The sequence below is a fragment of the Gopherus flavomarginatus genome, chromosome 9, assembly GCF_025201925.1.
Source record: "Gopherus flavomarginatus isolate rGopFla2 chromosome 9, rGopFla2.mat.asm, whole genome shotgun sequence".
Classification (NCBI taxonomy): Eukaryota; Metazoa; Chordata; order Testudines; family Testudinidae; genus Gopherus; species Gopherus flavomarginatus.
The window spans coordinates 22,821,778-22,840,512 of NC_066625.1; the positions used below are offsets into that span (position 1 = coordinate 22,821,778).

The 18,735-nt window shown below is 39.2% G+C and overlaps 1 protein-coding gene across 3 annotated transcripts in view; it reads left to right on the forward strand.

The window, feature by feature from the left end:
* TXNDC11 (thioredoxin domain containing 11) overlaps nt 1–18,735 on the forward strand; it is a 105,642-nt gene that overhangs the window by 74,529 nt on the left and 12,378 nt on the right. For all 3 annotated transcript variants that reach the window (XM_050966420.1, XM_050966421.1, XM_050966422.1), the window contains 4 exons: nt 987–1,187; nt 5,804–6,593; nt 12,532–12,677; nt 15,151–15,260. In XM_050966420.1, the coding sequence (XP_050822377.1) occupies nt 987–1,187; nt 5,804–6,593; nt 12,532–12,677; nt 15,151–15,260 (1,247 nt within the window). The remainder of the gene's footprint in view (nt 1–986; nt 1,188–5,803; nt 6,594–12,531; nt 12,678–15,150; nt 15,261–18,735) is intronic.

Below are 18,735 nucleotides of genomic sequence, written 5' to 3' on the forward strand. Positions count from 1 at the left end.
GACCCACAGGGAAGGTTCTGTTTTAATGGTGGTTTGGTTTGGTTTTATAATAGCTGAGACACTGAAATTTTACTGACATGAGTTATCGTCAATGGGCTTTGCCGAGGCCATTATGTTAGGAAAATTCCAGGTGTAGGTGGATGGCAAGGATGCATAAAGATGATGAGAGCATTTATTGTATATATTTATAAGATGTTGAGGGCCATAGGTCTTTAGCATTTGAGAAAAATTAGAAGAGAATGTGGGAATTATATTAGAGAGGAAGAGTAACAAAAATTATCAAAACTTCTATCATATAACAACTGGTACAATTTAATCTTATGAACATAAGGGCATTGCACAGGTAGTTTGTCACCCTGAAAATCCTGTCTGATTATTTATTTATTTATTTATTTATGGATAAAATAACATACACTAGAGATGCAGGGTAAAACCTTAACATTCACTTTGTGGCTGTTTATTTCATAATTCCTTTAGGCAGGGACGTTCTTTTCAGCTCTAAGCACATTATCAGCATTCAGCAAAGAAATAATAATACAATGAGATTGAGGGAGTACTGGGAGTATTAGTTCAAGATGCTATCAGAGCTGCTTGATACGGAGGTAAAAGCATTACCAACATTGAGACAGCTTGGTTGGAAAACAAAAGAATAAGAGAAAACTATAAATTGCTTTAAATTTGCTTTTGACCACCATCTGATAAGTCTTAATTGAGTATTGAAAATACAGCGAGCCATACTTCAGTGTGAGATTCTACTTGTGGTACTATGAGTTGGAGAGGAGTAGGAAAGAGTATCTACAGGGAAAGATCTATGGAATGATGACTAAGGTGAGAATGGTTCCTGAATAGTATCAGTAAATAAAAAATGCCAGAGCTGTAACAGCACCAACATAACATGTATAGGACATCTTATATACCTCATTCATCAGTAAACAGTGTATTTAAATAAATGAGGAGGACTAATTATGATTTTTTCCCCTTTCAAGATCTATCCAAATGAAGTCATGAACTACACAGCTGAGAATATTTGCAAGTGGGCTCTAGAAAACCGAGAGACATTTATACATTGGTTGAGACCACATGGAGGAAAAAGCCTTCTACTAAACAATGAACTGAAGAAGGGACCAGCACTTTTCTTCTTTATACCCTTCAATCCCTTAGCAGAAAGTCATCCTCTTTTAGATGAAGTAAGTGAGATATATTATTATTTCTTTTTATTGTGGTAGAACATGCAGGCCCCAGTCACAGATCAGAGTCCCGTTGTGTTGGAACTATACAAACATAGAAAAAGGTCTATATGAGGGGGGTTGCTTCTACTTTGTGCTCCATAAAAATCTAACTTGAAATTGTATGTATTGATACAGATTGGGTGCCATTTATGTGTTACTTGATGTCCCAGAATAATGTACATTTACCGGGTCTGATTCTTCTCCCCCCAGCCCCTGCACCGCTCAAAGTTTGTGGCTTGTGAATGCTTAATGAAAACAATTATAGATCCCAATTCTCATGAAAAACAGGGAGAGAGGAATGGTTACTAGTGTATATTTTTTTCATATTGAATTAATTAAGTGAACCTAACGTTGCCATTGAGAAATTGAAAGGATTTATTATGGTGCCTTCCAATGGAAAAACATAATAGTTAAGAACACTGAACCCTATAAATCCTGGGGTGGTCTGAGCTATTATATTTGAAAAACAATATCAGATTATAAAGAAAAATTGATGCAATCAATTTTAATTCATATTCATCTTACTTCTCTGTTCTCACCCTCTTTTTAAAGGGGCCATTTCTGGTCATTGGAGTGTTTTTTCAATGGGCTGAAGGACAAACGATTTTTATTTATGAAAGAATCTTCATTGTTATGCCACTTGTATTTAAAAAGTTAATTGTGATATTGGTGTTCCCTGCTGTCCTTGTATTGTCCAAAGTCTTAAGGCATTGTTTCATCTGCTTGAACCCAGTTACCTTTGTTTACATGTACTAATTTGATCTTAAGTGGCACTTCTGTAGAATTATTGTAAATTACCAGTTTCAAAGTCAGTTTCAATAATATCTAGCCTCAAACTAGACAAAGTGGGTATTCACCCACGAAAGCTCATGCTCCAAAACGTCTGTTAGTCTATAAGGTGCCACAGGATTCTTTGCTGCTTTTACAGATCCAGACTAACACGGCTACCCCTCTGATACCAGCCTCAAACTGGGCCTCTGACACTAGAAATGGCTTAATTAATCCAGAGGTGTTTCCTTGAGCTGGCAGAACATGCTTCCTAGTCAAATTTCCTTTTTCTCTTCTCTTTGCTAAAGAAATTAACCAACATCATTCTAAGATTCTTGCTTTACTAGAATCAGTGATGTATAGTGGTCTGAGCATGGGATTGAGAACTTGGAATGGCTCAGCATTAGTATTAATTCAGTTGGTTCAGTTTTTCTAATGTAAATAATTTGCAATAATTAGTCTAGTCTATCAAATTTGTGTGGAGAGATGTAAATTTGACTCTAAAATTGAGAATATGGTTTCAGTTGCAGTTCTCATAGTACTTCATTACATAAACAGACATTTGTGAAGAGTGTTGAGTTTAAACCATTTTGACTGCAAAGCGGTCATAGCTAATGTATCAAGGTGAAAGTGTACATCAAAACTTTTAGTTATCAGCTGCGTTACCCATGCTTCCACAGGCAAATCCATCTTTGGGGTCATGTCAGAGGTATATCTGAAACGAGGACTCACTCATTGTGATCTTGTTGCCAATACACCATTACTGTTTCTGTCATGAACATATACAAAAGCCCAACATGACAAATTCCACTCCTTCAAGTCTTGCATACATTTGCTTGCAAACTTCTCCGCAGCATGAATCTATTCCATTTTTTATATCTTTACAGTAGCATATTCTGTTTGCACACACAGTGACTGGTAACCCTTGTAATTCTTTGTGTTTACCACAGACTGCAGGATTGCTATAAAGAGGCATCATAGACAGGAATTTCAAGTCCTGTAGGAGGTAGTCAGCATATTTTCCATTCTGCTGGTACTGTTTGTTTTGTGGGGTGCTGGGCTGTGGGTGCATGATATTATGAAAAGTAATGGGCGAAATCCCCTGAAGTTTGGTTCCAGATCCAAACTTTCTCAAAGTTCAGGTGGACTTCAGCTCTGAGGTTCTTGTTTGGGCCAATTAGAGGTGAAGAAAGGTCCAAGCTGCAGAGTTCATGGTTTTCAGATCCAGAGCCCATTAGAGAGAGGGATCTGAGGTGAGAAGTTTTGGTCACGATCACAAATTTTACAGTTTGGGAAGGTTCAGACCTACATTTTTTTTTATTCAGCTCTTTTTCTAGTTGTGGGCCTGTGGGATTTCATCAGGTCACAAAAGGGCCTTATTTTACAACTAATTAGCTTTTATGGCATCTGTTACTAGTTTTGTCTCTAATGATGTCAGTGATTTTCATATTTTCCGTATTGCTTATGGCACATAGCAGTTACTTTGAGTACAAAATCATTTGCAGAGACTGACGAAGAAGATTGGAAGGGAACTGGAGCAATTCCTATAGCAAACTGTGCTTAGTGTAAAGCAGGCTTAATTCAAACATTTTTCGGCAGATAGTGTACTCTATAATATTAGCCATCATATATTTTGATAAAGTAAAATCAGTACACCATGTGAATATCCAGTTTCTGATTTATCCTAGTTTAAGAGAAATATTTATTTATATCAAAGCATTAAATGAGATACAGGGTCTCCTAGGTACTATAGCATGACAGTGTGTTAAAGTGGGCATAAGAAGCTACAGTATATTATGCAACTTGTTTACCACAAGGAGAAATGGTTACTGCAGCCAGCAGCCTTTGTGAATTTCATTTGGCTCTCAAACCATTTGCCTGTAAGGCATTCACACAGTGTGAAGCTGTCAATTGTATGTTAGCAGTGCTCAAAAAACTACAAATTTCTCTGATTAGAGCTGACTGAAATAAGATTTTGTAATGCAAATATGTTTTTTCAGTTTATTAAAAAAAATTAAAATTCAGGCATCCTCCCAACATCTGTTCACATTCTTTAGAATAGGTTACAACATTAAGGAATGAGCCTTTATAGAACTGAATCTGACATTTTCAGGAACTATTACGTATATAAATAGAAAAGGCTATGCCAATGGTTTCTTTAAAAAATAACAAAAAAAACTATCACAGAAGTTGTCATTGTGGACCACATCTGAGAGATGATCATGTGACATGACTTCTCTCATGGTCATAATCTCACAACATCCCTGTGACAACTGCAAGGATTGCTTACATGGAAAAGTACTAGTAGGAAAATGTGCATGTATTTTTAACTACTGCGGGGGGAGAAGGGGGGGAGAGAATCACACTGTCTCTTTTTGCTGTTCATTTCATTTCTTCATCCTATCTGTTCTGCTACAATAAACTTATTAGGAATTTAAGAATATTCCAATTTGCAGTTATTTCAGAGTATGCTGGATTATAGGAAAGACAAAAAGAGTAGGTGGAAAAAACGCCAGTAACTACTGTAAATGAGGCCCGGCTGCTGTGCATATTCTTAATGGCTGTAAAATAAACTCCTACTAGGACACAAGAATTTTCATAATAGGGAGTGTTAGTATCATAATAAGTATCACATACTCTGAAAAAAAGTATATAAAAAAGTATAAAAATAGCAAATAAACTCCCTCAAAACCAAAAATAAATCTCCACTAATTCTGCAGAAATGGAAACCCTGACTTTAGTATAAACTTAGAATACTGTTTGTGAAGGAGAGAACCTTTCATGCCCATATGTTTTCAATTAAGTGGCAATATTGATATCTTTAGTGAAATGAGGACCCAGTTTAGTGACCAAATCCAGAAATCCGTCATTCAAGCAAAATTTCTGTTGAAGTCAGCAGCAGATAATGTTACTATTGAAATAAATGGGAGTTCTTCCCACAGAAGGATAGGAAGATTTATCCTTATATCAGTAGTTGATTTGACTGGATGATTCTTGTTGTTATGTTCACAATTAGATGTTAAGTATGTCTTGAGCATTTATATATTTTGCTTTAATTTATTTTTCATTTTCTTTAATGTGTCAAATACAGGGGCGGCTCCAGGCCCCAGCACGCCAAGTGCGTGCTTGGGGCGACATGCTGCGGGGGGCACTCTGCCGGTCGCTGGGAGGGTGGCAGAAAGGCAACCCTCGGCGGCATGCCTGCGGAGGGTCCGCTGGTCCCGCGGCTCTGGTGGACTTCCTGCAGGCTTGCCTCCGGAGGATCCGCTGGTCCCGTGGCTTCGGTGGAGCCACGGGACCAGCGGACCCTCTGGAGGCAAGCCTGCAGGAGGTTCACCAGAGCTGCGGGATCGGCGACCAGCAGAGCGCCTCCCGCGGCATGCCACCGTGCTTGGGGCGGCGAAATGTTTAGAGCTGCTCCTGTTCAAATAAGAGGATTAAGCATCTCAGCAGAATGTTATTAAAGCCTAACAAATATGATATAAAGAGGGTTTTGAGCTGACTGTATAAATGGAAGATCTTTTTAGTGTGGCTCATTGTCACTCATCACTATTCTTAAGCATATACTATATTTGAGATTTTTAAAAATTTAAATTCATAAAAAAGCAACAGTACATCCTTTGGCTTTTGGTAAGAAATTAAAATTGAAGGGTAAGAGTTGGCCCTGTGTCTAAAATTCCAGGATTGTAGATCTAAAACTAAATATATTTTATGTATTTCAAAAAAATTGGGACAAATATTGTCTGTGTTGATACATGAATGATACATAACGGATCACGTTTCTGTGTAATTTGTTTTTTCTATAGATTGCCAAAGTGGCCTTGGAATACAACTACTGTAATAAAAGCCAGGCAGCTGAACCTGTTCTTCAGCACTTCAGAGATGCAAATTCACCAGATTTTGAATCCATTGTTCCACATGCGCGAACACGAGTTGCAGACACATACTCCATAACAAAGTATCCATGCTGCAACACGGTGGTGCTCCCTCAGTGGCACTCGATCTCTAGGACTCACAATGTCTGTGAGCTTTGTGTCAACCAGACAGTTGGGGTCAAACCAAGTAAAGTCAATGTACCACAGTGTAACTTTTTAGAGATAGAAGCAGCTTTGGACTCTTTCTACCTCAAGGAACATACCTTTTTCCAATTTGTATCAAATACCATAGAATGCAACAATTTCCTAAGTTTCTATAGTCCTTTTAGCTACTACACTGCATGTTGCAGGACAGTAAATAGGGGTCTGATAAATTTAATTAGTTCTGAAAAGACCATATTTCAGACCCCTAAAGTAGCATTTTCTTCCAGTGGGAAGAAAGGTAAGGATGATACCCATCATTCTATTCCTCACATTGAGGATAGGAATTATTTTACTTCTGATCTTAGTGTTAATGGTACTCACATTACTGGCCTGAGATGCAGGACCAACAAGACCTTGAATTTCTATCTACTGGATTCAAATTTGTTTTGGATGTATGCGGAGAGACTCGGAGCATCAGGATCTACTCATATGAAGACATTTGCTGCCATTGTTGATCTGAAGGAAGAGGCACACTATATCTTGGATCAGAATCAAACACTTATAAAATCAGCTCTAGGTACGATATACAGCAAACTTGTATTCAAAATTTAAATTAAGTGAATATATTAAATGAAGATAGGATGGAGTTGGCAAAGAATAACAACTTTGAAAAACATGTTATTGACAAAAGCAGGTCAATTTATAAAGTGAACCTATGGAAAGCATTCTGGATCTTCATCTGCTTAATAATTAATCAAACAGTAAAGGGTTGTTCCAGGGTAAGATGAAAGAATGAATAATTTCACAATCCAGGAATAACTTACTCAGTTCAAGTGGAAATTTTGCCAGCCTCAACCTCATAGTATTTGTCAATGGGTTATCAATAGGTATATCATCAAACTATAGGGATTTCCCTAAATGATCAGTCCACAAAACCAGATTACCATCAGATTTAAAGAAATGTACCATAGCTCAAATTAAATAACTGCTGATGCGTCAGAGAAAATTATTAAGATGACTTTATGACTTTAGGATGTGATTAATTGCGCGATTACTTGCACTGTTAATAATAGAATACTATTTATTTAAATATTTTTGGATGTTTTCTACTATTTCAAATCTATTGATTTCAGTTACAACACCGAATACACAGTGTATAGTGCTCACTTTATATTTATTTTTATTACAAATATTTGCACTGTAAAAAACAAAAGAAATAGTATATTTCAGTTCACATCATATAAGTACTGTAGTGCAATCTCTTTATCATGAAAGTTGAACTTTCAAATGTAGAATTATATACAAAAAAACTCCACATTCAAAAATAAAACAATGTAAAACTTTTCAGTTGGTATTCTATTGTTTAACAGTATGATTAATCACAATTAACTTTTTTAATCGCAGTTAATTTTTTTGAGTTAATCACATGAGTTAACTGCAATTAATCGACAGCCCTAACATAAACCCATCATGGTAAAAGGGGTACTTGTGACACCTTAGAGACTAACAAATTTATTTGAGCATAAGCTTTCGAGAGCTACAGCCCACTTCATTGGATGCATGGAATGGAACATATAGTGAGGGGAGATATATACACATACAGAGAAGATGAAAAGGTGGGAGTTGTCCTAATTTAGCCTCTTAGAGTTGGTAGGACAACTTCCACCTTTTAATGTTCTCTGTACATGTGTATATATATATCCTCACTATATGTTCCATTTTGTGCATCTGATGAAGTGGGCTGTAGCCCATGAAAGCTTATGCTCAAATAAATTTGTTAGTCTCTAAGGTGCCACAAGTACTCCTGTTCTTTTTGCAGATAGAGACTAACACCGCTGCTACTCTGAAACCTTTAAAAGGGGAATTACCCAAAAACGAGGATGCTTGTTAGTGTGAAATTAAAAGGAGCTGTCACAAGGTTAAATGCCTGCAAGCAGCATGGGGGCTATTTAAAATCACCATAGTAGAAGATCAGACTAAATGTGTACCCTGAATCAGAAAAGACAATAGGAGGACCAAAAAAATGCCACCATGGCTAAACAGAAGAGTAAATGGAAGCCATTTAGAGGCAAAAGGGCATCTTTTAAAATTTGAAAGTCAGAACCTAGTGAAGGTAATAGGAAGGAAACAAACTCTGGCAGGTTAAGTGTAAAAGTATAATAAGGCAGGCCAGTAAAGAATTTGAGAAGCAACTTGCTAAAAGATGCAAAAACTAACAGTAAGAATTTTGTTAAGTATGTCAGAAGCAGGAAGCCTGACAAACAGGAAGTGGGCCACTAGAAGACCAAAGTGTTAAAGGAGCACCCAGGGAAAACAAGGCAACTGAGAGAAGCTAAAGAAATTCTTTACATTGGTCTTCACTGTAGAGGATGTGGGGAAGATATCCACTGCAGAGCTATTCCTTTTGGCTACAAACCTGAAATACTATCATACAAGAGGTTTTAGAACAAATTGATAAATTAAGCCATAATAAGTCCTCAGGACCAGATGGTATTCACTCAAGAGTTCTGAAGGAACTTGGATATGGAATTGCAGAACTACTAACTGTAGTATGTAACCTGTCGCTGAAACAAGCCTCTGTACCAGATGACTGGAAGGTGACTGTAATGTAGCTTTTAAAAAGGCTCCAGAGACTATCCTTGCAATTAGGAGCCAGTGAGCCTAAATTCAGTCCTGGGCAAATTGGTGGAAACTATAGTAAAGAACAGAATGATCAGACACGTAGATAAACATGATTTGTTGAGGAAGAATCAACACTGCTTTTGTACAGGGAAGTCATGCCATACCAGTCTATTAGAATTATTTGAGGGTGTCAACAAGCATGTGGATACAGGTGATTCGGTCAATATGCAGTACTTGGATTTTCAGAGAGTCTTTGACAGGATTCCTCACCAAAAGTTCTTAAGGAAATTAGTCATGAGATAACAAGGAAGATCCCCTCATGAACTGGTAACTGGTTAAAAGATAGGAAACAAAGGGTAGGAATAAATGGTCAGTTTTCACAATGGAAAGAGGTAAGTAGTGGGGTCTCCCAAAGATCTGTGCTGGAACCTGTGCTGTTCAACATATTCATTAATTATCTGGAAAAAGGAGTGAACAGTGAAGTAGCAAAGTTTGCAGATGATACAGAAGTATTTACGATTGCACTTTGTGCCGGCTGTCAAGAGTTCCAGAGGGATCTCACAAAATTGGGTGACTGGGGAACAAACTGGTAGATGAAATTGATGAATGAATAATCCCAACCACATGTATATAATGATGGACTCTATATTAGCTGTTACCATTGAAGAAAGAGATCTCAGAGTCATCATGGATAGATTTCTGAAAACTTCAGCTCAGTGTGCAGCAGCAGTCAAAAAGGCTAACAGAATGTTAGTAGCTATTAGGACAGGTATAAGAAAATAAGACAGAAAATATAATGGCACTATATAAATCCATGGTACACATACTGTGTCCAGTTCTGGTAGTCCATCTCAGAAAGGATATAGTGGAACTGGAAAAGGTTCAGAGAAGGACAACAGAGATGATTAGGAGTATGGAATGGCTTCCATCCAAGGAGAGTCTAAAAAGATAAGGGATATTCAGCTTAGAAAAGAGACAAGGGGAGATATGATTGAGGTTTATAAAATCATGAATGGTGTGGGGAAAAATGAATAGAGAAGTGTCATTTACTCTTTCCCACAATACAAAAACCAGAGGTCACCCAATGAAATGAATAGGCAACAGGTTTAATACAAACAGGAGGAAGTACTTTTTCACACAACTCACAGTTAGCCATGGAACTCATTGCTGTAGAATCTTGTGATGGCCAAAAGAAAAATTGGGTTAAAAAAAGAACTAGAGAAACGAGACAGAGATATGAGGTGTATTTAGTCACCTTATGTTACCTTTGTTTTTCTAACTGTATTTGAAACCATTTCTAAATTAACTTAGTAATTTGTTTTTTTTAGTGCCATTAGATACTTTTTTCCAGACTTTTACATGCTTATTACATGTGTGCAGTCATTTGCTCAGAAAAGCACGTGAATTACATTCCTAACCTCCATGTCCAGTTATTTGAATGGCACACACAAGATATATAACTAGCCTTTTACACATGAAAATACGCTCTTTGCATACCAGTCTTGTTAATTTTTGCAAGAAATTAAGTGCACCTTTTGGGCATGTAATTGCAAGCATACAGTTTTGAAAATCATGCCTTTAATTCAGGCAGTGTTGAAAGGGAAGAGGCAAATTCATGTAAAAATCAGCCTTGTAATGTAGGCAGTGGTGAATGGGAATAGAGGCAAATTCATGTGTGTTCATATTAAAATAAGTTGCTCAGATAGGTGTATTTACATTGTTCTTGTGTCATTTATTGCCCTGGGCCAGTTGCACAGTCACATTTTGCAGCAGAAATTGAAAAATAGCTTAAGCAAATACCTCAGTGATTAAGATATTTAAAAAAAACGAACAACCCAACTCCCATATTCCTCCCATACTCCTTAAGTAGAATAGCTATTTTTAAACACAAATATTCTTGCAGTTAGATCTATTACTGTAATTAGCTTCTAACTGTTGGCCCAATGAGAAACTTTACAGATTGTTTCTAAAAAAAAATATCATGAACACTTAATACAGTTAAAAGACAGACCTCATCTTTTTTGTTTCTTAAGTACACCACGGCTAAAAACATCCCATAGTCTTTCAAAATCTAGTTGCTGAAAAAAACCATGGAGCTTTGGTGTCTTGATTTTCATGAATGTTGAGTTGAAATTTTAAAAATAAGGTTGAATTTACTATTATATGCAAATACACCTGTTCAGGTACGTATAATTTGCTTTCCCTGTTCGCTTTGGTCATTAATTTAATCCTGATTTTGTTTAGTTTTCATGCTAGTGTTCTCAATATAGAAAATTTCCAAATGACTAAATTATTATTTGAGTATCATCTGGCATTGTATAATGCGAATCTTAGTTCTTGGATGTACTTGGCATCATAAAGTACATAGCAGATTATGACGTGGATCTAAATTGAACAGGAAAAATATAGTTTTGACATTGGAGCACGTAATAGAAAATGATGAAGTCTCAAGGCAGTGCAGATGAGTGGTGTTTTATTTTAATGTCTATCTTTGGTGGGTTATTGTTCAGAGTTGTCTGAGAAGAAGTGAGTTTTATGGAAAGAGAGTTGTCTGGGGAATGTGGTCATTTGACACACAAAAGAGAGGAGACTGTTTCAAGCACGTAGGCATGACAGATGACTGAGGGGAAGGATATAAAAGAAGCCCCCCCCAAAACTGCAGTGCCTTACCCAGAGTAGGCAGTCCAGGGGCAGCTCCACGCCCTCCCTACCTTCTCCTCTCCTCCAGCCCACCTCAGGCTTAGCTCTCTGGCCACATTGGTGGGAAGTCAGAGCTAGGCAGTGCAGGGCAGCTGCTCCTCTGGTTGGTGGCACCATGGAGCTGGCAGCTGTGGCTTTCCCTCGTCTGCTACTGGTGCCCAGGGTTGCAGCTGCTCCTCCTCCTCAGTTCCCAACCCCCTTTGACTGCTCACACAGCTGGTAAAAGTTGTCTGGTTGGGAGGACCCAACTCGGGGGCTTACAGAGTCCTCAGGGAGCAGCCACCGCAAGGGAGCCTTCCTGGCACACAGCCCGTAGCTATCCTTTTCCCTGCAACCTGAGCTACCCCCCTGTATGCACACAGCCCCTAGCTACCCCCTGCCTGCACCCTGAGCTACTCCCCTGCCTGCACACAGCCCTTAACTACCCCCTGCCTACACCCTAAGCTACCCTCTGCCCACATACAGCCCTTAGTTACCCCCTACCTGCACCCAGAGCTTCTCCGCTGCCTGCACACAGCCCCTAGCTATCCACTCCCTGAGCTACACCCCTCACTGCACACAGCCCCTAAATATCCCCGCCTGTACCCTGAGCTGTTTTCCAACTTTTTGAGCCGAGTTCTACCCTTGAGTTACAATTTTTAGTTGTGGCTCCCCACAACCCAGACAGGCGGGTGATCTGCTGAGGAGAGTTGGAGTAGAGGTGGCGCTCTCTCCCTGGACTCCGCTGCGTGGAGCTGGCCCAAGGCCTGCCAGCCCTCCGTGCCCCCCCACCCTCCAAAAAAACAAAACAGAAGTCAAACTATGCCTATGCCCAAGAGTCCCGCCTCCCTGGCCCAGAGCCCTGAGTCCTGCTGGGCTCTGGAGTTTTTATAGTATGTTGAGCGGGGCCTCAACAAGAAAAAGGTTGAGAATCCGTCAACTAGAATAAGAGCAAAGTAAAAAGCAATGACACCAGTGAAGAGAAGATAACCCATGGCAGTTTTCTGCATTCTGTTGCCATGTGAATGATCATTAATCAGAAACTGAGGTAAAACTACAGAAATTATATTTAGGGCTTGTAAACTAGACTTGTATTTTTCTTTTATGCCATAAGTCATTTTGTCTTCTGAAACCCAAAGTAAAAGCAGGCAGCCTAGATATTACAGATACAGTGAAGCTGGAATAACCTTCTCAATGTCCTCCTTTCATTTTAGAGAACTTCATTCAAAACTTCAGCATTCTATACAGTCCCTTGAAAAGGCATCTTGTTGGTGACTCTTCAGTTCATTTTCCTGCACAGCACATAATCACCGAAGTGACTACTAATACCTTTCGTGATGTGGTGGTTTTGAGTGAAAAGGTACAGCTCATAACTTTAGTTATATTGAGGGATTAATCACATTTTGAAGACTAGGATCACAGAGTTCATTCTTCTGAATTTTCATTGTTTAAAACTAAAGGGTCTCCTCCTCTCCCATCCATGCAGTAACACTAATTGTGTACATAATTTTAAACAAGGGCACTCCATGAAAGTTGTACTTCAGTCATTTAAATTTAGGAGACCACTCTGATGGCACAAAGCAGCCAGAAAATCAGCCAAACCAGCTCCCCACCCTCTGCCTTCCTGTGCTGTGTGTATTTGCCATAGCTGTGGTTTAGCCTTTTGTATTCTTATTTGCTAAATGTGGTTGAATTACGTATATAATTGTGGGGATGGAGAAGTCCTGCTTTGCCCTTGTTTTCATGGTGGCAATTCTTAACCAATTAAGTAGAGTTTGAGACCCAAGGTCAAGAACAGGTCACAAGCCTACTCAGTCTTGAATGGAATTGGAGATATGTATGATGAACATTGCTTTTATGAACCAGTTAAGGCTGTAAAGATTGTGCTGGTTGCAGAGAGAGCCACTTGCTGTCTTACTGGAACTAAGATACAAAATAGTGAATAAAAGTGATTGGGAAGTAACTATAACAGAGAAAATTGAAGGTTGTAAAACAAAGAAACAAAAATCCCAACAAAAAGTAGTACTTTAAAAGCATACATCACAAAAATCCATAGTAAAAAGCTTTTTGATTTCATGATGTGAAATTTTTTGATATATAGTGTAATTTTGAAGGGTGCCTAAAGTACTTTATATAATTTGATTCTTTAAATGTGTGACTGAATTTGGACTAATATTATTTGGCTACTAGGATAGCAGAGAATGAATGCATGTGCAGTATTCAATTTCCAGTGTCCCCAGTGCCTAGTGTGCGAGCTGCAGGAAAATTGCTTAGTTCTCTAGAGTTCCCCAGAGATTTTCTATTTAAAGTGTGCAATGACCATTATTTAAGTGGGAATTAAAGGCTGGTCTTGGAATCTGAGTATCTGTGAATTTGAGAAAACTGGTCCATCTCTTCCTTCATGGGCCCTGGGGTTAACAGGACTGCCAACATTTCCCTCAACATGTTCATAATACTTGCAGCTCTGAATTAAAATAATGATTATAATCAAATCTCATGCTTCAGGGCTTCAGCTAATTGCCTGCCGCAGTCAAGAAGGATTTTTTTCCCCCTCTGCATGATGTATTCATTGGCAGGGAGGGAGATTTTCTTCATTTGAAGCAGCAGAGATTCCCCACAGTAGAGGACAAGACAGTGGACGTGGGTGGACCAGTATATGCCTGGCTGGTGTATCTTGCTCACATGCTCAGGTCATATTAATTGCCAGATTCGGGATTTAGAAGGAAATTTCTCATAGGTCACATTAGCTGGAACCTTGGGGGTTTTTGCCTTCCGCTCCAGCATGGTCTGGTTCACCTGCTGGAGTCATCTGGGCATAATCAGTTCCCTTCCATTGCTCAGGGCTTGGACACTGGGGACACTTTGACTCTCTTGTTCTCTGCCTGTGGTGCATGGTTTAGTTTCCTGAAGACTGAAGAACTTTAGTGTAACTAAAGTCTTTGAGTTCAGCACATGAGTATCGGAGTGAAATTTAATATCCTGTGATATACAGGAGGTCAGACTAGGTGGTCTAATGGTCCCTTCTGGACTTAAATACTTTGAAACTATGAAAGAACAATCATGAGAACTATAAGATACTTTGATACTCTCTTTGCATTTAGTGGAAACCAAGTAATCCGGTTTGGTCATTTTTCTGGTTTTGAGCATAAAGGAAGGATGGATAACTGCTAGATGACATTAAATGAGCACAGAGCCACATATGTTTTGTTGGTGCATCAGTATAACAGTATAGAGTGGCTATGTTGTCAGTGCCATCCAAGAGTCAGATTGCTTGTTCCATTTTAGTCATTGGGCCCAATTCACCTCAGTGCTATAGATGATCTTGGTGCAGAGAATGATAAGGGATTAAAGATGGTTTTATGCCACTTTTGTATCTCCCTGATGGTGGGGCCATCATGAGCTGGTTGAGCTCCCAACAGAGGTCGGAGCCCAGAAGGCTTACACCTGGCTGCCAGTGGCAACCCAGGCATCAGAATGTTATAGCCATATCTCCTTTTCCAGGCTATGCTATCAACATGCCCCCTGCATCAGGGATTCCTGCTGGGTGTGACACCGAACCATTATATCAACCTTGCACTTGCTGAGGATACCCCTCATGCTGAGAGAATTTCCCCATGGGCCCTACGACAGTTTTCTTTTTCTTTTTGCTTCAGGAGCTGCAGGGCACCAATGAGTTGGGCCCATTGCTTGGTTGACAGGGGGTGTAGAAAGATTAGGTTACATTTTCTTTTGTTTTTAAATAGCTCAAATGTTTTGTTTAACCCAGTGATGACTATTTCTGCTTTATGTAAACACACCCCAGTTGCTAACTGAATTTCTCTCCCTCCCCCCAGAATGTCTTGCTGCTCTATTATGCGCAATGGTGTGGATTCTGTGCTTCTCTTAATCACATCTTTATCCAACTAGCACGACTTCTGCCTCCAAATAACTTCACTGTGGCGAGGTAAAAGAATCTATCCTCATTTTCCACCGTATTTTTAAGTATATTGTTGTGACTACTTAGACTTCCAGACATGAATATATGGATATTTTGTAGCTTGTAAAGTTGACATAGTGCCATTAATTTCTACTAATTTATGTTTAATTTTAAATTAAGATTGCATGTCTGTCAAATTAGATACAAGTCCCATGAACTTGTTATAAGCAGTGTATTATAACATTACATATTAAGTTTAGAATATTACTATTAGATTCCAATTTAATCTGTTTACTCAAAATTGAGTTGAGTGAACTCATCAGCTCAGAGGAAAAATATATGTAAAGAGAAAGAAAAAATGTATACTGTACTTCGGGTAGATGCTTTCTCTCTCCTTTGTATGTACATTTTGTTTTCATGTAAGTAGTGACTGTTATGCTAAAAGGTTTAGCACAGGGTGGTGGTTGGATTGCTGTCCTGCTAGGTTTTTTTGTACTTTTAAATAAAGTGATTTTTTTAATCTAGTACACAGTTCATGATAGACTGAAATCCTCAGAACTGATAGACTGCAGAACATAGAACCTGGTAAATCATGGGCGGCAAGAGTGCAAACTTTTTCACACCACTCCTCCAAAAGCCGAAGCAAAACCATGTGCAATATTGTATTCTATTATTTGAGAAATAATATGGGATTATGAATCCAAGGATATATTATGCAAGGAGCTGCACAGTGTGTTTAATATATATATATATATTATGAATCCAAGGATATATTGTGCAAGGAGCTGCACAAAGTGTTTAACAGTGCCACTTTGGCATTTCCTTACTGCCATGTCTTTTACATCAGCACTTGCAAACTCTTCTTGAGTTGCATCTTTTGCCATTTCACTCTGGCTGAAATTCACTTTGACCAAGGGCCAACCTGAGGCCTATTTATCACATAAGCCCAATTTTTAAGACTTTAAGTGGGAACCTATCATTTATGCTGGGACAAATTACACTCTCAATGAGTAATCTAAATCAGGGGTTCGCAAACTTATTTGATTGGGCCCCCCATCTCTGTGTCTGTAGTTGTTTACACACGTCCCCTCCCACGAGTACATATACTGCCACCCAGCTCTGAAGGCAGAGTAGAGAGCAACGGCTGCTGGCTGGGCACCCAGCTCTGAAGGCAGCACCACGCCAGCAGCAGCACAGTGGCAATGTGAAAAATGATATTTGAGCTCCAGCTGCCCCCTTTATTTCTGCCTTCCAGGTGTGCATGGCCCTTCTGTGTGAGCCCCAGCCACTTGAGGCTGACAGCCAGACTTCTTAAAAAAAAAAAAAAAAAAAAAAAAAAAAAAAAGGCATGCAGCTCATGCCTCCCTTGACACACTCCTTTGCCTCCCTTGGAAGGGCTGCCCCATAGATTGAGAACCACTGATCTATACAATACTTCATCCAAGTTTTGCCATTCTCTCTTACTGATCATATTTAACCTGTTGCACCATACATAGCTCAGGCTAATAGTGGAGCAAGAACGTCTTCAGTGGTCTGACAACCAGCTAGCTATATAGTTTTTTTAAGTAACTATAAGATGAATACAGTATTAGAAAAAAATCCTTTTATTTAATTTAATTAATCTTATTTTAATGAGCTATTTAAAACAGTCCTAAAACCTGCTTTTTTAAGTAAATTCAAAATTTCACTCTGTCTTGGCACCAGCTTCCCTTGAGCTTTGATTGCTGAATTTCAGTTTTATTGCAGGGCCTATTCTGTTTCTGTTCCCATCTTCTGTCTCATTCCCAGAGGTAGTGGAGTGATTACTTGTGCTACTCTCCATATTCTTTTCTTTTCCTACGCAGGAGTCAGATGGTTCTGATTAACTGTAACAGAATCCACCTCCTGGTTTAAGAGGAGGTACGGCATAATACAAACATAATATACCACTGTTATTACAGTGCAAGCACACACAAACAAATGGGGGAGGGTTAGAAAGGCAAATAAAGGGATTGGACAGATTTCATTGGGGAGCAAGTTCCGCGTTGTAGGGCCCACTGCCACAAAAACAGTCTCATGCCTCCTACTATTTAAGCTTCCCAGCAGTCAGTGAAAGGGCTAGTCTACATGCATTTTTTGTACTACTTCAACAATATCAGTTTCGAAACCATTATAGTTAAAATGGTACAAAAACTCCCCAAAGCTCAATGAGTAAATCATCAGTGTAGCCTGGGCCAACACAGTTAAGACTTAAAAAAACAGCACTGCTAATTTAAAGTCAACCTACTGTAATAATAAACCGCTATAGATTATTGACAATCTGTACCCATCTGTAAGATGGTGCTCTCCTTTTATAATGGATGAAACTCAAAAGTCTCAGTATTGTCCAGAGCACACTAAACTTGTGGTGTCCTGGAATAAGTGATACATAGCTGTGTATAAACATACAGCTGCATGAATGCTGTGATGAGCCATATGAGGTGTTTCCTGTTCTGAGGTCTGAAAATCTCTCTCTCATATTGTTGTTTATAATGGGAAATCTGGTTTTCTGGGAACCAAGATAAAGGCTTTTTTAATTAATTTCTGTGTTATTAATTTACCAAATGTCTTCCCATATTTTTCCCAAGACAACATGTAGCTGACACCATACATCCGACACAGTTGCTAAACAAAATTTCTAATGATGGCTTTCTTTCCACTTACATTGTATAAATCAGGGGGTTCTCGAACTTATTTGATTGCCCCCCCTTTGTTCCTGTAGTCGTTTACATCCCCCCCCCAAAGTACATATACTGCCACCCAGCTCTGAAGGCAGGGGCAGAGTGGAGAGCAGTGGGTGCTGGCTGGGCACCCACCTCTGTAAGCAGCACTGTGCCAGCAGCAGCACAGACGTAACAGAGGCCATGTGAAAAATGATATTTGTCGATATCACTTTTCACAGCAGACTTATCACTCCATTGCCACACTTACTTCTGCGCTACTACTGCCACCCTGGGCTAACAGTCGGAGCCCCACTGCCTTCAGGTGACGGATTGGGGTTGAGGATGTGGGGGAAGAGTCTGAGCCTGGGTGTCGGGGCTCCAGCTGTCTCCTTTATCCTCACTCCCAGGTATGCACAGCCCTTCTGCAGGGCTGACAGTCAGAGCTCTCTTCCCCACACCGCCAAAAAAAAGCACACAGCTCGCGCCTCCTTTGATACATTCCCACGCCTCATTTGGGAGTCCTGCCCCATAATTTGAGAACCGCTGGTATAAATGATTGAAATGGCAGCCAATGGTTGTTGGATCAGCATATCTCAAAACAAGAGTTCTTCCCAGTACACATAGTAAGTGGCAATGATTAGTCCAGGTTTAATTCATTTACTGAATAAGAAAATTGTGAATATTTATACTAATTTCATTTTCTGGCAGGAAAATATCAGCTAGAGATCTATGTTATGACAATTTGCTAAACTGGGATTAGTTGTCTTAAGTATTATGTGTAACTCTTCTAATTTGTCTTCACCATGTTTCTTATGTCAGAA